General features: G+C 54.0%; 1 protein-coding gene across 1 annotated transcript in view; it reads right to left on the bottom strand.

Annotated features, from left to right (window-relative positions):
• Positions 1 to 21984, bottom strand: part of angpt4 (angiopoietin 4) — a 162782-nt gene that overhangs the window by 12305 nt on the left and 128493 nt on the right. The window contains exons 5-7 of the mRNA XM_072515312.1: positions 19123 to 19238; positions 16080 to 16181; positions 2294 to 2460 (exon numbers count right to left, since the gene is read on the bottom strand). Coding sequence (XP_072371413.1) covers positions 2294 to 2460; positions 16080 to 16181; positions 19123 to 19238 — 385 coding nt within the window. The remainder of the gene's footprint in view (positions 1 to 2293; positions 2461 to 16079; positions 16182 to 19122; positions 19239 to 21984) is intronic.

The following is a 21984-nucleotide window of genomic DNA, read 5'->3' as shown; positions in this document are numbered from 1 at the left end:
ACTTTGCCAAAACTATGTATAAAAATGCTGTTGGGAAGAATCATGAGGTGACAGAGAGAGTGACATGACTGAGGGTGGACTGGTGAAAAGACTTTTATCTGCAGAGTTTGATTGTGTTGGATAAACAGTCAGTTTGACAAGAAAACGATTGAGTTATATTCTTTGAGGTTGCTACACTGAGTGAAGCACAGAGCTGTGAGCAAACAGTCTGTGCCGTTAGAAACCATCGTAGAAAAACATAGCAGTATTTGCATTGGCAACGGGACACAACATTTATTCAATCTCATTTGTGAAAATTCAATCCTTGATCTTATTATTATTTTAGACTCTGTGCTGCTGGATGGGTCTCTTGTCTGTTTTTCTTTCACACCTCTGTCTCCAGTTCGAATCTCTCTCTCAGCCTTTTTCTCTCTCAGTCTCTGTGTCCTTTTCTCTCACTGTCGGTGGGCGGGGGGAGGTGGGAGGGGTGATTTTATGGGACCTGCAAGAGTGGAGAATGTGGTGGGTGGAGTGGGGTGAACTTAGTTAGACAGGAAGTGAAATTTCACCAAGAGTACAATCTGAGCCCTTGCCACCTTCAGAGCTTCTTCCGCGTGGTATCCTGGGTCAGCTGGGGGGGGGGGGGGGGGGGGCGTTAAGTGGTAGTTAGCAGGATATTTCCTTGCTAATGCTTCATCCTGAAGCCATGAGATGTCATGGAATCCGGAGTCGATGATGAGGATTCCCAGAAAACTCCGTCCTGGCTGTATACCACTGAGACATCGCCTCTTCTGAGTCTGTCCTGTCGGTGGGACAGGATGTACCCAGGGATTGTGATGGTGGGGTCTGTGACATTGTCTGAAAGATACGATTCCAGGAGAATGTGTCAGACTGTTGCTTGACAAGTCTGTGGGACAGCTCTCCAAACTTTGGCACAAGCCCCTGTCATAATATACACACAGGTATATGATGGTGCACAGACAGGCATTGATTGACACACAGGATGACCAGTGAACACGCAGAACACAGCAGCCAATCACCAGACAGAACACGGCCACTATAAAGCCAGGGGGCACTAGTTTTCCCGCCGGCCACTATAAAGCCAGGGGGCACTAGTTTTCCCGCTCTCTCGGGATCCTTCCTCTGAGACAGTCAGAGCCCATGAGCAGCAACTAGAACATACACCATGTGGTAGTGAGATAGTCTGGTCAGGTTAGCCTCAGGTCTCCAGTCAAGTCAGCATAGTGTCAACCCACAGTTAAAGTATGTATGATAGTTAAGAGTTCAATAAAATCAAGTTGCATTTCTTCAAGTGTTGGAAGCCTGTCTCTCTCACTGCTGCAGTAAATGCAGTCCTCGCAGACCCGGCATACCCAACACATCAGCCCCCAGATGTTAGATACGAGGACTTAGAATCATAGAATTCCCACAGTGCAAAAGGAGGTCATTTGGCCCATCGAGTCTGCACCGACCCTTTGAATGAACTCTGCCCATAGGCACCCCCATCCCATAACCCCATAACCTAACCTGCACATTCCTGGATACTAAGGGGCAATTTATCATGGACAATCCATCTATCATGCACATCTTTGGACTGTGGGAGGAAACCGGAGCACCCGGAGGAAATCCACGCAGACATAGGGAGAACATACAAACTCCACACAGGCAGTGACTCAAGGCCAGAATTGAACCCGGGTCCCTGGTGCTGTGAGGCAGTAGTGCTGATCACTGTGCACCACACTGCGGTTTGAGCTTGCCATTGGTCAATGTCGGTTGGCCTGTCCCTTTAGAGTTCACAGATACAACTGAGCCCCTTGCTGGAGTCACATGTAGGCCAGCTCGGGTAAGGGAGACAGATTTCCTTCCCTTCCTTGGCCACTATAACCGAGGCTAGATTTGAATGTCAGATTCATCATTTGGATTTAATTTCCAACGAAGCCATGGCCCCATTAACCTGGTCCTCTGCATTATTGTCCAGCTGCCCGATGGGTAGCATCGTCCTTCCAGTTTTTCCATGCATCATTCTGGGAGGGTTTTGATTGTGAGTCGGTGCAAGGAAGTTTGGTCTCTCCATCTCATAGTTTTTAAAATTAATTATTATCAAAACAATCATTTTATCTGTGTGATTCTGTCTTATATTGGACACACTTGCAAAATAATAAAATCTTGTATGCCAAGTTCAATGACTTCATGGACCACGGGGGCCCTGGAAAGTTTGGAGTGTAGTATTTTGGCTTGGAAATCATTCGTTTTACTGTGGGTGACTTTTATTAGTCTCCCAGTGACCGTTTCCGACCAAAAGCAAACACTGTACCTGTAATTCTGTTTCTCGCTGCTCAAGCTGAACTTCTCATACAGGGAATAGACCTGGTTTCCATCCCAGTCCCGCAGATCGATCCGTAATGAGTAGACCCGTTGGCTGGTCAGCAGGTGAATGGCCTCGTTCCCCAGCCAGTACTCTCCGGCTTCATCTCCGAAACCCTGCCGGTGAAACGCAGCAGTGTGAGAAAGGCGGAACAAGGGCAGTATGTCGCTGGGAACCAGAGGAAAAAGGGACAAGCTTGAATTTCTACAGCACCGTTCACACAGATTCAGGGTGGCCCAACGTGCTTCAAGACCAATGAAGCACTTTGTGTAAGAAAATTGTAGAAAGTTCTTTCAGGTTTTTGTGTGACTTGCCAACATTTTTTTTTGAATGCAGTTGGAAAGTGATTCAATGTCACGCGTGTGTATTTGTTGCTATATTCTTGTTTCAGCAGGAATGCCGCCTCCTACTCCACGTGTCAGATTCATCCACACAACCCAGAAATGAATTTAATCAAGCTTTCAGTTCTATCGCAGCGCACACCACCATCTGGCAAAGGGGCCTTGTGCACTCCCATAACCATCGGGAGAAGGCGCCGCATCATTTCCGGAAGGTTCAGGGGCTGAGCGAGGAAGAAACAGAACAGCAAACAACTCCAGTCCTGCTCTTCAAATCAGAGGGATGCTGACACGAGGAGGTGGACACTGGGAGAGGAAACAGGAGGGAGCTGAGGTGGTGAGGCAGCAAGAGGCGATAGATTTGAAAACTAGCCCGAATAAAGGAACTTAAGCAAGGAGTCAGGAGGGCTAGAAGGGGTCACGAAAAGTCATTGGCAAATAGGGTTAAGGAAAATCCCAAGGCTTTTTACACGTACATAAAAAGCAAAAGGGTAGCCAGGGAAAGGGTTGGCCCACTGAAGGATAGGCAAGGGAATCTATGTGTGGAGCCAGAGGAAATGGGCGAGGTACTAAATGAATACTTTGCATCAGTATTCACCAAAGAGAAGGAATTGGTAGATGTTGAGTCTGGAGAAGGGTGTGTAGATAGCCTGGGTCACATTGAGATCCAAAAAGAAGAGATGTTGGGTGTCTTAAAAAATATTAAGGTAGATAAGTCCCCAGGGCCTGATGGGATCTACCCCAGAATACTGAAGGAGGCTGGAGAGGAAATTGCTGAGGCCTTGACGGAAATCTTTGGATCCTCGCTGTCTTCGGGGGATGTCCCGGAGGACTGGAGAATAGCCAATGTTGTTCCTCTGTTTAAGAAGGGTAGCAAGGATAATCCTGGGAACTACAGGCCGGTGAGCCTTACTTCAGTGGTAGGGAAATTACTGGAGAGAATTCTTCGAGACAGGATCTACTCCCATTTGGAAGCAAATGGACGTATTAATGAGAGGCAGCACGGTTTTGTGAAGGGGAGGTCGTGTCTCACTAACTTGATAGAGTTTTTCGAGGAGGTCACTAGGATGATTGATGCAGGTAGGGCAGTGGATGTTGTCTATATGGACTTCAGTAAGGCCTTTGACAAAGTCCCTCATGGTAGACTAGTACAAAAGGTGAAGTCACACGGGATCAGGGGTGAGCTGGCAAGGTGGATACAGAACTGGCTAGGCCATAGAAGGCAGAGAGTAGCAATGGAAGGATGCTTTTCTAATTGGAGGGCTGTGACCAGTGGTGTTCCACAGGGATCAGTGCTGGGACCTTTGCTCTTTGTAGTATATATAAATGATTTGGAGGAAAATGTAACTGGTCTGATTAGTAAGTTTGCAGACGACACAAAGGTTGGTGGAATTGCGGATAGCGATGAGGACTGTCGGAGGATACAGCAGGATTTAGATTGTTTGGAGACTTGGGCGGATAGATGGCGGATGGAGTTTAATCCGGACAAATGTGAGGTAATGCATTTTGGAAGGTCTAATGCAGGTAGGGAATATACGGTGAATGGTAGAACCCTCAAGAGTATTGAAAGTCAAAGAGATCTAGGAGTACAGGTCCACAGGTCACTGAAAGGGGCAACACAGGTGGAGAAGGTAGTCAAGAAGGCATACGGCATGCTTGCCTTCATTGGCCGGGGCATTGAGTATAAGAATTGGCAAGTCATGTTGCAGCTGTATAGAACCTTAGTTAGGCCACACTTGGAGTATAGTGTTCAATTCTGGTCGCCACACTACCAGAAGGATGTGGAGGCTTTAGAGAGGGTGCAGAAGAGATTTACCAGAATGTTGCCTGGTATGGAGGGCATTAGCTATGAGGAGCGGTTGAATAAACTCGGTTTGTTCTCACTGGAACGAAGGAGGTTGAGGGGAGACCTGATAGAGGTATACAAAATTATGAGGGGCATAGACAGAGTGGATAGTCAGAGGCTTTTCCCCAGGGTAGAGGGGTCAATTACTAGGGGGCATAGGTTTAAGGTGAGAGGGGCAAGGTTTAGAGTAGATGTACGAGGCAAGTTTTTTACGCAGAGGGTAGTGGGTGCCTGGAACTCGCTACCGGAGGAGGTGGTGGAAGCAGGGACGATAGGGACATTTAAGGGGCATCTTGACAAATACATGAATAGGATGGGAAGAGAAGGATACGGACCCAGGAAGTGTAGAAGATTGTAGTTTAGTCGGGCAGCATGGTCGGCACGGGCTTGGAGGGCCGAAGGGCCTGTTCCTGTGCTGTACATTTCTTTGTTCTTTGTTGTTCTTTGTAAAGCTTGCACGTGGTGGAAAAAAATAATATTTTCACAAAATCTTAGCATGGACTTGACGAACCAAATGTCCGCTTTCTTAATGACTTTGACTCTAATTAGAAACAAAAAAAAAAATCGATGTCCAATTTACCTGTGCGGTCTCCGAACTGCAAGACACAGATAGTGCTGTGAGCAATGACATCTTGGTGTAATGGGACCAGACATAATAAAGGTAAAGTCGCCATAGTCCCAGCTGGCTGTAGGCTGCTTGCCCCTTTGTGGGGGAGAGCTGACCGATGGTGATTTAACCTGAGGATCACCACACTTCAGGCGAGGGGCAAGGTGGGACCTTCATGAATGACCTCAGCCGGTACGGGGAATTGAACCCACGCTGCTGGCCTCGCTCAGCATCACAAACCAGCTGTTCAGCTAACTGAGCTAAACCGGCCCCCAGGGTGGCGGTCACAACCAAAAGGCTAAATCTGGACTCTCTCCCCAAACGGTTATGGGTGCTGGTATATCGGAACTTTCAAGACCGAGATTGAGAGTCTTTTGTTGGTTAAGGGGATCAGGGATGTGTGGTTAATGGTGGTCGAATGGTAAATCTGGGTCAGAAACCAATGTCGGTGCACGAGCCGGGGGTTGATGTGGATGGGTGAGGGGGACTTATCCACCCTCAGAAGAACAATCCCAGTTTGCCAGTCTCTCCAAGTAACTGAAGTTCAATGATCTGGGTGGGCTGTGGTGGTGGTGGGGGGTGTCTGTGTGGGCTGGAGGGGGGGGGTGTCTGGGCTGGGTGGGGGTGGTGCAGGCTGGGGGGGTGGTGCGGGCTGTAGGGGGGAGTTGGGTGCGAGCTGGGGGGGGGGTGCGGGCTGGGGGGTTGGTGCAGGCTGAGGGGGGTGGGGGCTGGGTGGTTGGGTGCGGGCTGGGGGGTGGATGCGGGCTGAGGGGGTGGTGCAGGCTGGGGGGGTGCGGGCTGGGGGGTTGAGTGTGGGCTGGGGGGGTGGTGCGGGTTGGGGGGGTGGTGCGGGCTGGGGGGGTGGTGCGGGTTGGGGGGGTGGTGCGGGCTGGGGGGGTGGTGCGGGCTGGGGGGGTGCGGGCTGGGGGGGTGATGCAGGCTGGGGGGGTGCGGGCTGGGGGGTTGAGTGTGGGCTGGGGGGGTGGTGCGGGCTGCGGGGTGTGTGGGCTGGGGGGCTGCGGGCTGCGGGGTGTGTGGGCTGGGGGTGGATGCGGGTTGGGTGAGTTGTGCGGGCTGGGGGGTTGGGTGCGGGCTGTGGGGGTGGATGCGGGCTGGGGGGGTTTGGGCTGTGGGTGTGCGGGCTGGGGGGTTGGGTGCAGGCTGTGGGAGTGGATGCGGGCTGGGGGGTGTGTGTGGGCTGGGGGGGTGGATGTGGACTGGGGGGGTGCGGGCTGGGGGGTGGTGCGGGCTCGGGGGGTTTGGGCTAGGGGGGTGCGGGCTGGGGGGGGTGGGTTGGGGGTGGATGCGGGTTGGGTGAGTTGTGCGGGCTGTGGGGGTGGGTGCGGGCTGGGGGTGGTTTGGGCTGGGGGGGTGCGGGCTGGGGGGGTGGTGCGGGCTGGGGGTGGATGTGGGTTGGGTGAGTTGTGCGGGCTGGGGGGTTGGGTGCGGGCTGTGGGGGTGGATGCCGGCTGGGGGGGTGCGGGCTGGGGGGTTGAGTGTGGGCTGGGGGGGTGGTGCGGGTTGGGGGGGTGGTGCGGGCTGGGGGGGTGCGGGCTGCGGGCTGCGGGGTGTGTGGGCTGGGGGTGGATGCGGGTTGGGTGAGTTGTGCGGGCTGGGGGGTTGGGTGCGGGCTGTGGGGGTGGATGCAGGCTGAGGGGGTGGTGCGGGTTGGGGGGGTGGTGCGGGCTGGGGGGGGTGGTGCGGGCTGGGGGGGTGCTGGCTGCGGGCTGCGGGGTGTGTGGGCTGGGGGTGGATGCGGGTTGGGTGAGTTGTGCGGGCTGGGGGGTTGGGTGCGGGCTGTGGGGGTGGATGCGGGCTGGGGGGGTTTTGGGCTGTGGGTGTGCGGGCTGGGGGGTTGGGTGCAGGCTGTGGGAGTGGATGCGGGCTGGGGGGTGTGTGTGGGCTGGGGGGGTGGATGTGGACTGGGGGGGTGCGGGCTGGGGGGTGGTGCGGGCTGGGGGTGGATGTGGGTTGGGTGAGTTGTGCGGGCTGGGGGGTTGGGTGCGGGCTGTGGGGGTGGATGCCGGCTGGGGGTGTGCGGGCTGGGGGGTTGGGTGCGGGCTGGGGGGTTGGGTGCGGGCTGGGGGGTTGGGTGCGGGCTGGGGGGTGGGGTGCGGGCTGGGGGGTTGGGTGCGGGCTGGGGGGTGGGGTGCGGGCTGGGGGGTTGGGTGCGGGCTGTGGGGGTGGATGCGGGCTGGGGGGGTTTGGGCTGTGGGTGTGCGGGCTGGGGGGTTGGGTGCAGGCTGTGGGAGTGGATGCGGGCTGGGGGGTGTGTGTGGGCTGGGGGGGTGGATGTGGACTGGGGGGGTGCGGGCTGGGGGGTGGTGCGGGCTGGGGGTGGATGTGGGTTGGGTGAGTTGTGCGGGCTGGGGGGTTGGGTGCGGGCTGTGGGGGTGGATGCCGGCTGGGGGTGTGCGGGCTGGGGGGTTGGGTGCGGGCTGGGGGGTTGGGTGCGGGCTGGGGGGTTGGGTGCGGGCTGGGGGGTGGGGTGCGGGCTGGGGGGTTGGGTGCGGGCTGGGGGGTGGGGTGCGGGCTGGGGGGTTGGGTGCGGGCTGTGGGGGTGGATGCGGGCTGGGGGGGGGGGTGTCTGGGCTGGGGGGGTGGATGCAGACTGGGGGGGTGCGGGCTGGCGGGTGTGGGCTGGGGTGTGTGTGCGGGCTGGGCGGTTGGGTGCGGGCTGGGGGGTTGGGTGTGGGCTGTGGGGGTGGTTGTGGGCTGGGGGGGTTGGGTGTGGGCTGGGGGGGGGGGGGGCGGTGGCGGAGAGACTGAAAGTCCCGGCCGGTGTATGTAACAGATCCCATTGCAGGGGAGTTCGCTTCGATACCATCCTGATACCAGGTTATCCTCCTCCACAGCCAATCATTATTCCTCAACCAACATCATTAATACAGGTTATCTGGTCATTAGCACAATGCTGTTTGTGGGATCTGTCTGTGTGCAACATGGCTGCTGTGTTTCCTACATTACAGCAACCCCCCCCCCCCCCCCCACCTCTCTCATCTGCCAAGCCAGAGAGAAGCTCCTGTGTTGGAGGAGTTGATAGACCACAACACAAAATGAATGATATAATTGAATAGCGAACAAGCACGAGAGCAAGATGTTTCCACTTGCAGGAGAGAGGGCTCTAAGTATGAGAGTCACTAATACACCCAACAGGGGATCCAGATGTCACTTCTCTACCTAAAGTGGGGGCATCATCTTCCTGGCAGTTCAACCTGCTTCCATTTCCTAGACTCACCGGGACAGAGCAATTCTCGGAGGGTTACATACTTAATCTTTGTTTCTGACAATGCATTCAATAAAATTCCGAGTTCGATGCTATTTTTAAATTAATTCTTGTGGGTTTGTAGCTTTCTGCGATCGTTCCCACACAATCAGCATTTTAAAAGCCGGGATGGTCACCCTCGACCAGAATCAGAGAGGGCGTCAGGTCGAGAAGGGAAATGTGCAATTTAAAGACACACTGCATTAAGTTTGCACATCATTCGGTGCTAGTTCTCCAACACCAGGCTCGAGTTCCTGAGTGGCTCAAGGCCTAAATGCCCCCCAGCTTCAAGCTCTGGGCCACGCAAAAGCAACTCCTTGTCTCATTATCCGATTGAGGATGTGTGCAGCTTTTCTCTCAACTTTCTCGGCCCCTTTCCTGAAGGGATCGACTTCTCCAGGAGCCAATCGTCCTTCAGGCTTCCCCGCCCCCCCCAGTGGTCCTGGATCGCAAAGGCCAGACTATCCTCCTTAGGTATTCGGTGTGATTTCACCAAAGACGGGGAAAATCAGTCTCTTTCTCTCCATCATTCTCTTCACCTCCTCTTGGATTTTTTTGGTGATCAAGGATCACAAATATAAAATATTCACTAATACACCCAACAGGGAATTCGGGAGGAGCGTCCGACCCAGAGAGTGGTGAGAATGTGGAGCTCGCCCCCACAGGGGAGTAGCTGACATGAAGAGTACAGACAGGTTAAAGAGGAAGCTCAACAAAGGCATGAGCGAGCCAGGAACAGAGGGATATTCCGAAAGGGAGAGCTGAAGTGGGATGGCAGGCAGTTCATTCGGACATTTACCAGTTGGGCTGCACTCTGTATATCCTATGGAATTGGGTGGGATGATAGGGGGAAAGGGGGCCAGATCAGATACTCTCCACCCCCACCACACCCGCTTGGAAATTTAAAAGAGATTGAAAGGTTCTGCCGGCGAGAATAGAAACAAAATCTGTTTCCTTGGTTTCGGGGGTTGAGTGACAAGCGATAACCAATTGGAAATTGGCGCCATGGGTTGTATTCTGTTGAGCTTTCAGGAGAGGGGGAAGTGGGCGGAGTGTGTGAGGCCACGTGTCAGAGCCCAAATGGCAGGAAACCGGGCAGCATGGGCATGCTGGGCCGAAGGGCCTGTTTCTATGCTGGAAACATCTTTGACTCTGTGATTCACTCAGTGCCAGGGGCCGTAACCCAGCAGCACATTCAGAAATAGTCTCAAACGCTCGCAGCTGCAATTCAATGATAAATTGGTGGATTTAATGCGGCCATCATATACGAGTCTCCCGTTGCCTTCAATAGCCTGCCAGTTGAACACTGATGAGTTAATTGTGGCTTCCCTGATTACTGAGGAAACTCTTTTGACTAGCATGAGAGTGAGTCACGGGGAGCTACATTGTCTTTGCAAATTATCTCTCTCTGTGCTCACATGAGTTCATTTGGAGGAATCTGAGGCAAGGAGTGACTAAGCTGAAAGTGTCTGTTCCAAGTGTTAAAGGGCTAGCACACATCCAAGGGACAGAAAGGCCACTCCTTAAAGTGGGATGACACATCTGAGTTGCTCAGGGGAGGGCACCTCAGAGACTGTTAATGAGAGAGGGTGCTGCACAATGGGAATCCTTCACCCTGTTCTCCTTCACCCTCGAGTGTTGGAGTGGATCAGTGCAGCACAGGAAGGCAGGCAGCAGGGCGGAGGCAGACGCAGGCCCCTGGCTCCTGTTGTTTACAGATGTTGGAGAGAGAGTGCCTGAAGATATTACCCCTCCCTATGGAGACCATCGCAGGACTATGCGCCCTAATGCGGTGCGACCTGCATACACAGTTACAGTGGGCACCCAATGCCAATAGCATCGAGGGTCACAGCAGCATGCAGTTTCTATGTGGCTGATTTCTTCCAGGAGTCCACAGGGTGACATCTGCGGCATCTCCCAAGCAGCCATCCACGAGGTGACAAATACACTGCACAAGCGGGCTGGAGAATTCAGTTGAGGACGGTCAGGTGGAAAGGGCAATGAGATTTTCTAGCCTATGGACTGGGTGCTGCAAAGTAGAATTAGAAAGTATTGCCCATTGTGTCTTTACTTAATTTGCTCTGTTTCTATAACCTTTGATCAAGAGTCGCCAGGTATCTTTATGATACCTCCACGAGGTTCAAGTTCAAGTACTGATCAATAACTCGACAAACCAGTTAGTAAGATTCAAATCAAAACATATTTATTGTACACAGTAAACCACTACCCGTGCATAAAACTCTACTTTCTAGACTATCTCTAACACTAAAAGGCCTATACTTAGCTTTGGAACTGGCCCACCAGGTCAGGGGAACAAATGGCCTTTCACTCGATTCTGAGTCTGCAGGATTCAAAACTGGTATGGACTGGTAGCTAGGAGCGCCTATCTCGTAGCGTGCATTGACTGGAGACTTACTTGGTTGATGCGGCAGCTAGGCAGGTCACTGTCAAGGGTTGGTTCGAGCTGCTGAGTGACCCTGTCAAGAAGGACGAATTGAACTTGGGGACTCTACTTTATAGTCCGCAGGAGCTTTGCGCCATTCGGGGTGGACCCCGTATCTGGTTCCAAGTGATTGGACTACGTTCCGATCACTTGTATCGATTTCTCCAATACTGGAGCTGTTCCCTGATCGCTGGGCGGTCCCTGAGTGTCCGTTGGCCTTCCTTTGTCTTGGCTCCTGCTGGCGCCGAGGAGTCTGGCTTGGCCTTATTCACCTTGCATGTTTCAATTGTACCCGGGGATCGCTCATTAGTATGCGGATGGTTGCTAGTTTCAGTGCTGTCTGGGTTCCTGCAAGTTCTAATACACAGGAAACTTTGCACCTGCTAGTTTTTGCTGGCTTGGCTGAATTTCCCTGCATTCTTTGCGTACCTCCATTTTAAGTCGGGAAGTGGCCAACCCAGGTGGCTACAAAAGGGCACCTGGGTGTCCGCGGGCTTGCATGGACAAGATGGGCTGAATGGTCTCCTTCTGTGCTGTAACCATTCTATGGATCTATGGTTGTATGGCTGGCTTTCTGCATATTCAGGACCCACATCTCAACCTCCAAGAAAGTAGTCGGTGCCCCTTAGAGACATGATACGGATAGAGAAGGGAAACATTGTCAGGCCCTCATGTGAAAAAACACACTGAATAAAACACAACAACATTTTAATGCGACACTGTCACGTCCTTAAAGTAATAAGATCACCACCAGTGTGACCTCACTATGTGAAAGTGAACTTTTTGAATTGTTTCGGTGTGCTGTAACGAGGGGCATTGCCAACATCTGCAGATGTTTCCGCATCAGTCTGTTCTCCAGCCCCGTGGCCTTCGACAGGTGCCCTCCGGCTGGCCCATGCCTGGACAGGCCAGGGTATCCACAGCTCTGTTACTCCACTGCAGGAGGGTTCTTTGTGACCACTGGTCACTGGAGAAGGGCTGGGGAGGCCCTGGCAACACTCAGAGCGCCTTCCGAAGAACCCGCAGATGTATCAGGCTGCGTCTCCCCAGCTTCTCAGTGAAGCATGGCACCTCCCTACTTCCTGTCGGCTGAGGGGTGTCCAGCGCTACCGACAGTCTCTCACTGCCCCACTGCGACAGTGAGCTCAGGGGGCCAGCAGAGTGGTGCCCATACCAGGCATTCACTGTGTGGTCTCATGGGTCTACCTCTCCAAGACAGTCACCACATTCTCCATTGAAGAAGCAATGATCTCTCCTCTCTGAGGCAAGCCAGAGGTCATATCATGAATGGACTCCTCCATCACCTGAGCATTTCTGCTCAAAGCCTCGTCAAGGGGCTGCCCTCCGACAGTCCCGCGACTGCCAGTGACCTCGCCTGTCACTGCCTCCCTCATCCACACCTGCATGACTGTACAGCACTTGCCAGGATTGTGGCTCTGGGCCGGCATGTGATCCACTCCCCACCCAGGCCAGTGTCTCTAAACTGGGGCTCAGGCCCTCGAGTGGAACACATGCGGGCTGGTCACATCTCTCTGCCGTCAACCCTGCGAGTGAAGCATAATAACAGCTACTGGAGTGATGTTACTGAGGGCCACTGTGGTTCATAGTTTCCATGGCAACCAGAGATGATGGGCCTGTGCAATGCCCCCTCACTCTCCATTCCCACAAATCCAAACTCAGTGTCAAATATGGTCTGATGGTCCTGTTCCAGTGCCAGCTCCAGGTCTTCCATCTGCCTCTGCCACTGGATAAATCTCTGGCACTCCACTCCGGGTCTTGGATCTCTCCATGGCATCAGTTTTTCCTGTAAGCATAAGGAGAAAAATGATGATGTTTCCAGTGATGTTGAGGAGAATCCCTTCCTAATGGCCTTCACCCTGGTCCCGAGAGGTGTAAGGCTGCCCAGCCGTCCTTCCAATCCTCACTCAGGAAACCTCAAACGGTAATTTTCTAAAATTCCAGAGTTTCTGGAAAAGTCCCATCGGATTAGAAAATAGCAAATGTGACTCCCCTATTCAAAAAGGGAGGCAGACAGAAAGCAGGAAACTATAGGCCAGTTTGCCTAACATCTGTCATCGGGAAAATGCTGGAATCTATTAAGGAAGTTATAGTGGGGCATTTAGAAAATCTTAATGCAATCAGGCAAAAGCAATGTGGTTTTATGAAAGGGAAATTGGTGTTTGACTAATTTACTGAAGTTCTCTGAGAAGGTAACAAGCAACCCAGATTAAGGGGAACTTGTGGATGTGGTGTACTTAGATTTGCAGAAGGTGTTTGACAAGGTGCCACATTAAAGGTCATTGTCCAAAGGAAGAGCCCGTGGAGTACAGGGTAACATATTAGCATGGATAGAGGATTGGCTTGCTGGCAGGAAACAGAAAGGAGGAATAAATGGGTCATTTTTGGGTTGGCAAAATATGATGAGTGAAGTGGCAGAGGGATCAGTGCTGGGACCTCAACTATTTACAATCCATATCACTGACTTGGATGGTTGCTAAATTTGATGATGACACAAAGCGAGGTAGCAGAGTAGTTGTGAATGGGACAGAGTCTACAAAGGGATATTGATAGATTAGGTGGGTGGGCAGACATTTGGTAGATGGAGTATAGTGTGAGAAAATGTGAACTTGTCCATTTGGGAGGGAAGAATGGAAAAACAGCATATTAGTTAAATAGAGAGAGATCGCAGAACTCTGAGACACAGAGTGACGTGGGTGTCCTGATACATGAATCACAAAAAGTTAGTCTGCAGATCCAGCAAGTGATTAGGAAGAAAAATGGAATGTTGACATTTGTTGCAAGAGGAATGGAATGCAAAAGACGAGAGATCTTACTGCAGTTGTAGTGAGACCACATCTGGAAATACTGGGCGGGTTCTCTCAGCCCGGGGCCAGGCCGGAGAATCCTTGCGACCGGCATGAATCGCGCCACGGGCACGTGATTCTCCACAGATCGGAGAACCGGTGCCATTGGCGCTGGCGTAGTTGGCACAGCGCCCGTTGGGGGCTGCTCTACGCGGCCGGCCCGCCGATTCTCGGCCCGGGATGGGCCGAGCGGCCGACGTAAAAAAGCCGAGTCCCGCCAATGCCGTCCACATCTGCTCTCAGCCTGCGGGACCTCGGTGTTGAAGGGTTGGGGGGCGGCCTGTTGGGGGGAAGGAGGTGTCCGACCCCGGGGGGGGGGGGGCCTCCGATGTGGCCTGGCCCGCGATCGGGGACCACCGATCGGCGGGCCGGCCTCTCTGGCTGGGGGCCTCCTTTATTCTGCGCCGGCCCCGTAGCCCTGCGCCATGTTGCGTCGGGGCCGGCGCGTTGAAGGAAGCCACTGCGCATGCGCGTGTTGGCGCCGGTGCCACTGCGCATGCGCGGACCCCGTGGCGCCCAGTTCACGCCAGGATCAGCAGCTGGAGCGGCGAGGGTCCCTCCAGTGCCGTGCTAGCCCCTTGTGGGGGCCAGAATTGCTGATCCTGAGGGCGTGTTGACGCCGTCGAGAAACGCGACGGGGTCAACACTTAGCCTCAGGATCACAGAATCCCACCCACTGTGTTCAGTTTTAGACTCCTTAAATAAGGATTCTTAAATCTTTATTTAAGAAAGGATATAATTGCATCAGAAGCCATTCAGAGAAAGTTCTCTTGACTGATTCCTGGCATGGGGGGTGTTGTTTTATGAGGAAGGTTGGGTCTGTATCCATTGGAGTTTAGGAAAATGAAAGGTAATCTTACTGACACATATAAAATCCTGGGGGGACTTGGCGGGGTGGATGGGGAATGTTTCCCTGTGTGGGAGAGACAAGAACGAGGAGCACTGTTGAGGAATAAGGGGTTTCCCATTTAGGTTGGAGAGGATGTATTCTTTCAGAGGATTGTTAGTCTGTGGAATTCACTTCCCCAGTGCAGTTGAAGCCAGGGGCACTGAATATGTTAAAGCTGAATTGGATGGGTTTTTGATTGACAAGGTTACAGGGGGTCGACAGGAAAGTAGATTCAGGCCATAATCCGATCAACCATGATCTTATCAAATGACGGAGCAGACTCGAAGGGCCGAATGGCCTACTCCTGATCCAAATTCATATGTTCGTATGAAGCACAAGAGGGCGATTCAGCTGCTGACACACACACATGCAGCCTATTCAACTCTGGAAGCTGGCGAGGAGGAACACTTTACAGTTCAACGCCTGGCCTAACCCTTAACTATTCAGCCCCTACTTTTCCCGCCCAACTTTCAATCATTTCTGGGCAATATGAAGTTCACACTCACCGCGCACTGCGGAGGAAGTCATTCATTCTTTTCTGCACTGGACCATCTTCCTCGGATGGAGTGAACAGCCATTCACCTCAGCGCTGACCTCTGCCCTGGAGGCCCTGGCCATTTGTGATGCCCTTGTGCAGCTGGAAGTAGAGTAGCTCTGTGTTCCTGGGTGGCCTGGACGAGGTTTGCAGCGATCTCTCACTGAACTATGAGGCGATGCATTACTGGATTGTGACATCTCCAATCTGTTGACGACACCGACTGAATTTGTGCAAAGGTGGAGTTTCTCCCTGGACTCTCAAAGGTTTTCTGTTATATTCACTCATCCGACAGTACTGACCCGTCCAATTGCAGCCCTCGCTCAGAGAGACAGCATACGGAATGTCAGCTTTTAAACAGGATTTTCTGCTCTTTAAACAGGATTCCTTCTCCTGCGTGAGGGTCAGCCGGCAATGACCCCAAGTGTTCTGATGGTAAGCCCTCGGTAAATATATTCATCAGTTTCTCACCACATGGTCAGATTCAGGCGTCTTCATCCTTCCCGCCCCAGATTCCCGAATACCTCCAGGTCCGCTGGCAGATTCAGCGATGGTCGGACAAAGTCCAGCCCTAAGGGATGTCAGGAGAAGCTCTCTTCACACAGAGAGAGGTTGGCGCATGGCTCTGAGGGAGTGCTGCACTGTCGGAGGCCCCACCTGTCCGCTCAGGTGGGTGTGAAGGGTCCAGAGCTGAAGAAGAGCAGAGGAGTCCTCCCCGGAATCTGGGGCCAATATCTGTCCCCCCGACCAACATCGCTACAACAGATTATCTGTAAATTTATCCCATTGCCGTTTCTGGGACTCGCTGTGTTGTAATTGGCTGCCTCACTTCCTGCATTACGACAGTGACTGCACTTTGCATTCATGCTTCATTGGGTGTAAATAACTTTGGGATTTCCCAAGGTTGCGAAGGGCGCTATATAAATGCAAGCACTTCCTTTTACTCACCATTTTATATTCCCTCCAGTTCCTCTGGAAGTCTGTGCTGCCATTAACTCTCCTCTGGATAACAGTCCAGCCCCCACCACTGGTTTCCATCTGACAGTAAACCTGCAGAGCACAGGAGACGTTACAGGGTTGACTGAAGCCACAATGCAGCAAGGTTCAATGGCAAAATGGACGGCTCGCAAACTTACCCGCCGGCATTGGCAATCAATGGCGTGGCACCAAGACGGATGCTTTTATTTCAAACGGCCTGGCACATTCTTTCATTCTGATATGATGCACGATATGAGAATCGGCTCCACAGTCTCATTTCAGCCAAAGACCAGTCAGGTGACCCCCGTGCTAGGAAGGCCTCCCAATCTGAGCCTTTCCAGCCCAGCCTCCCCAGTCCCCACCTCTCTGGAAGGACCCCCTCGGCACCTGGAAGGAAAGTATCAGGAGGGTACTCACCTTCTTGCACCCCCCACTTCGGAGTCCAAAGTGCCAAGGGGTGGGGCCTGAAGGGGGTGACTGTCGGGGACTGAGGGGGGCTGAAGGGGGATTGAGGGAGGACTGAGGTGGGGACTGAGGGAGACTGGGGGGGGACTGAGGGGGACATAGGGGGGACTGAGAGGGGGTCTGAGGGGGGACTGAGGGGACTGAGGGAGTACTGAGAGAGTACTGAGGGGGACTGAGGGGGGCTGAGGGGGACTGAGAGGGGGACTGAGGGAGTACTGAGAGAGTACTGAGGGGGACTGAGGGGGGCTGAGGGGGACATAGGGGGGACTGAGAGGGGGTCTGAGGGAGTACTGAGAGAGTACTGAGGGGGGCTGAGGGGGACTGAGGGGGGCTGAGGGGGACATAGGGGGGACGAGGGGGCTGAGTGGGACTGAGGGAGGATTGAGGGGGGCTGAGGGAGACTGGGGGGGCTGAGGTGGGACTGAGGGGGGCTGAGGGGGACATAGGGGGGACTGAGGGGGACTGAGGGGGCTGAGGGGGACTGAGGAGGGACTGAGGAGGGATGAGGGGCCTGGGGGGGACTGAGGGGGACTGAGGGGACTGAGGGGGATGAGGGGGCTGAGGGGGGACTGAGGAGACTGAGGGGGGGACTGAGGGGGGACTGAGGGGGTTGAGAGGGACTGAGTGGGACTGAGGGAGGACTGAGGGGGGACTGAGTGGCTTCTTTCTCCGCGCCGGCCCCGACGCAACATGGCGCAGGGCTACAGGGGCCGGCGGGGAAGAACGGAGGCCCCAAGCCCGAGAGGCCGGCCTGCCGATAGGTGGGCCCCAACCACGGGCCAGGCCACATCGGAGGCTCCCCCTCCCCCCTCTCCCCCCTCACAGGCCGCCCCCGGACCCTTCCACGCCGAGATCCCGCCGGCTAAGAGCAGGTGTGAATGGTGCCGGCGGGATTCGTTTTTTTTTGCCATGGCCGCTTGGCCCATCCCGGGCTGAGAGAATCCCGCCCATCAGATTCCTGGATCTATTGTTGACACCACTTCCTCCATCCAGATAGATATTAAAAAAAAAAAATTTAGAGTACCCAATTCATTTTTTCCAATGAAGGGGTAATTTAGCGTGGCCAATCCACCTACCCTGCACATCTTTGGGTTGTGGGGGTGAGACCCACGCAGACACGGGGAGAATGTGCAAACTCCACACGGACAGTGACCCAGAGCCGGGATCGAACCTGGGACCTCGGCGCTGTGAGGCAGCAGTGCTAACCACTGCGCCGCCGGGCTGCCCCTTCCAGACCGACATAAGACAAAAGAAATAGACCAATAAGCCGGCAGATGTAGTTGGTGCAGAGATTCCGACAACGCTTCAGTGTCAGTCTTACAGAACAACAGAGCAGTATCTCTCCATTAGACAGAAACACAGCAAGTTCCATTTCTTTCTGTCAATTTGCCCATGACCCAATATTTTAAAGGCATTTCCAATTTTTATTTATTCATTCACAGGGCGCGGTGTCCCTCGCAAGTGCAGCATTTATTGTCTTTGAGAAGGTGACATTAACCCACCTGCTTGAGGAAAACTTGCTCAGTTATTCCAGAATCACCCAGGTTTCTGTGGATCTGGAGGCAAACATCAGTTCGACCAAGATGGAGAATTCCCTTCACTAAGGGGAACCAGCAGGCATCGTCGTCATGGTTTCATGGGCCTGGATTTTATCCACCACTTGAGGCCGTCGCCTGAGTCCCGCCCCGCTCCCGACCGGCCGAATTCCCAACGGCTTGGTTCCAATCTAGTCGTGCCGTTCGGGAAACTCGCGAGGCGGCTGCGAACTCAGTCCGTGCCGCCACAGTCGGGGGCGGGCCGATCGGAGGGCAGAGGGGGCCTATTGCGGCGCGGGTGGTCCGGGGTGGGCGAGCGGCCGATCGGGGGGGGGCACTATTTTGGCCGTCCAGGTCCGCGGGCTGAGTCCGCCACGGTGCATGGCGCGGCCCCTGGAGGCCGCCACCGTGCGAATGCGCGGCCTCTGACCCGGAAGTGCGGGGTCCGTATCTGCAGCTGGAGCTGCGAGCTCCACGACGGCTGCCTGCAGGGCTGTGAATCTGTGGCCTTTTGACACCAGTTTTCCTGGCATAAAAGGACACAGTTTTCACGATGGAGTGGGGACATAATTCCAAAACCGGAGAATCCAGCCCAATGTTTCATTACTCCCTGCGATTCGTTAATTACTGGAGAATCCAGATTAATTCTGGATATTTGTGAACCATCATTTCTGACCATTAGAACAATGTAGGATTGAGATTTACAAAGGGGTGGATGGGAATTTTAAAAGGATAGAGAGTGATAAAGTCGCCATAGTCTCAGGTGCTTTCTCCTTCGAGGGGGGGAGCTGACTGGTCAGGATTTAACCTGAGGGTCACCACACCTCAGGTGAGCTTGAGGAGGCGGGGCCTTCATGAATAACCTCAGAATTTAACTCACATTGTTGACTTTGTTTTGTGTCATCAACCAGCCATCCAGCCAGCTAAGCTAAACCGGCCCCCAGTACAAAGTAATCTATTACCAACGGCTTGATTTTCTGTTCATATGGAGATTAGGGCAAGTGGTTGGTTACCTTGTGAGAGTTTGTCATATTCTCAATGTGGATTGTGTAGACCCCACTCATGTTGGCTCCAGATTCCAAGGCATCTGCGCAATCTCTGAAGATCTTATCCTCCTTCTTAACCATTGCTGCTGACGGAAGGGAGACAGGTCAGTGAACTGCCAGAATGAAGCAACGAGGGAAATGACAGATGCTGGAAACTTGGATTTAAGTTCAGAAAACAGCTGAAGATAAGCAGAAGGACAGAAGAAACAGGGGCGGCAGTAGGACATTCGGCCCCTCAATCCTGTTCTGCTATCCGCAAGACCCTGGTTGATCTTCTACCCCAACCTCACCTTCCTGCACTGTCCCCATATCCCTTGATTTCCTCACAGTCAGAAAATCTATCTGCCCCCTCAAAGACGCTCAAGACGGAGCATCTTTCTGAGGTCGCGACTTCCAAAGATCCACAACCCTCCAATTTAAGAGATTTTACCTCACCCTGGTCCAAAATGGACAATTCCTTATTTTGTGACCACCCCCCCCCCCCCCCCCCCCCCCGCCCCCGTGTCCCAGATTCCCAACCAGGGGATACATTGGCCCAAAACATCCAATCTCCATATGTGCCGTAGCCAGGAGGCACCTTGAAGATGCACTGGGGGATCCCAGGAAGGCCCCATGCATGGACTGCAAGGCAATTGCCTTAAAAGTTCAAACCCTCGGTGGTCAACTACCCTGGAGTGGGAACTGATCCGATTTAAATCAGAGGCTTTGGATGGTCCCGACTGTTTTACAGGGACAGTTATCCAGGAAATGTTAGGAGAATTAAAACTGCTTTGGGCCCCTGGGTTACTGTAGCACTGACTCTCCGGAGCCCCCACTGGCTCCCCTCATTACCACCCCCAACCCTCACTACCTTCCCGACCTCCCGATTACCTGCCCCATGCCAACAGCAACCCCCTAACATTCACATGTCTGACTCCCAGAAGCCCCCGACTGCCCTCCCAACCCAGAACTACACCCTTACCCCCCCCGGACTACACCCCACCCCCCTGACTACCCTCCTGATGATTCCACTACCCTACCACCACCGACTATCCCCTCAAAACTACCCAACCATCCCACCCGACTACCTCTTGACAACCTCATGGCCAAACCCTCCCGACCCCTCAAATACCCTTCCACCCCCCCCCCCAACTACCTACCCAATCCTCCTGACCCATCCTGCCCTCCAGATTCACCACTTGACCACACCCATCTTAACCCCCTCCCCCGCCACTGCACCACCGCCCCCAATCCTACCCACTTACCTTCCACACTTACCTTTTCTCTGGCTTCTCAAAGTGCCCGGGAACTTTGAAATTGCCTGGTTTCTAGTGCTGTTTAAGGGGCTCTAACTTCACTTCCTTTGACACTGATGCCCGGCACGAGAGTCCCCAGGGCTCATTTCACAGCAGGCCTGGGTTGGAAGGTTGGATGAAAACACGCAGCTCTATTCCAGCGTCAATACAAAGGGACAGGGGTAATCCGACTGCAATCCACTCCTCGGAAATTCTGGTCATTTTCTGAGCATCTACCCGGTCAAACCCCCGTAAGAATCGAATAAGTTTCAATTCGACCACAGCCTGGATTCTGCGGTCTGGAGACTAAGTGCTGCCGCCGGTGGAGAATCGTGGTAACTGCGCTCTGCCGCTGGGAGCGCCGGCAAGGTGAGATTCACGTCATGCGAATGGGCCGGAACGCAGCCCACGGGTAGCCCTCCCGAGTCCCGACCACACAGGCGTCTGATTCGCTGAGGTCGGGAATCTCGTTCAGAGCCTGACAAGCCGCAGTAGGTTGAAACTCTCCACTCAGCACAGACTCTGGTTCCAGCTGCAAGGTTCCTGGGTACAGACGTTGAACGCATGCTGGATGCCATTGAGGCGAGGAGGGACACCCTCCTCCCGAGGATGGGGCAGAGAGGACTACAAGCCCGCGAACCTGAACGAGGCCTGGGATGAGGTGGCAGAGGCTGGCAGTGTTGGCTGCCTCACGAGAAGGAATGACATGCAATTCCGTAAGAACAAGCTCCTTCGAGCAGCTCTGGTGAGTCACCAGCTCCGTGCTCCTGGCATTATTCCTGTCCCCTCACTCCTCACATCAGCCCCCAATCCCCTAGGGGCCAACAGCACCCCACCTGTCTGCATCTTCCTGACAACCCACCCTCCACAAAACCCCGACACTTGTGTTGTCCTCTTTGGCCAGGAGCTTTTCACACACATGCCGTCAGCTACAAACCGCCCCTGCATCCGAGTATCTCACTATGTCCTTTCTGTGTCCTCAAGGATAAAGCGGCCCATAAATGCCGGAGGTGCCAGAAGATGGGAGCATCCCAGATATTTGGCTCCAAACCTTCTCTGAGGAAAAGACCCTTCAACTCGCGGGGAGGTCAAGGAGAGGGCAGTGGCAGGAATGGAGTTCGACCAGCGCCAAACCAGCAAGAGTCCAATGCAATGCACACGTTCCTATAGCAAGCGAGTCACCCCCTCTCCCACAGACCCGTCCATCCCAGGATCTCACCGCAGGATCACCATGACCCGAGACCAGGGTGCTCCCCCATCCAGAGGCTCAGAACCCCCCGGATCACCCTCCGGGGAAGATGTAGACGTCACGCCACTGCTTTCACCTGCACCATTCACCATCGCCGCGACTATCACCTCGGTGGGTCATGTTGGTGATCAGGCTCCTGGGTCACCCTCTGGTGAGCACCCCACACAGCAGCAGCACATCTGGTGGAGGCAGAGACTCCCGAGGGAGTGGACAGTCGGAAGGAGACGATCCCATCACTGTTGCAGATAATCTTGGGGCTGGTTTAGCACAGGGCTAAATCGCTGGCTTTGAAAGCAGGCCAGCAGG

The sequence above is a fragment of the Scyliorhinus torazame genome, chromosome 8 (assembly GCF_047496885.1).
Source record: "Scyliorhinus torazame isolate Kashiwa2021f chromosome 8, sScyTor2.1, whole genome shotgun sequence".
Lineage (NCBI taxonomy): Eukaryota > Metazoa > Chordata > Chondrichthyes > Carcharhiniformes > Scyliorhinidae > Scyliorhinus > Scyliorhinus torazame.
The sequence above is the reverse complement of the archived record's forward strand: the minus strand, read 5'-3'. Positions and strand labels throughout refer to the sequence as shown.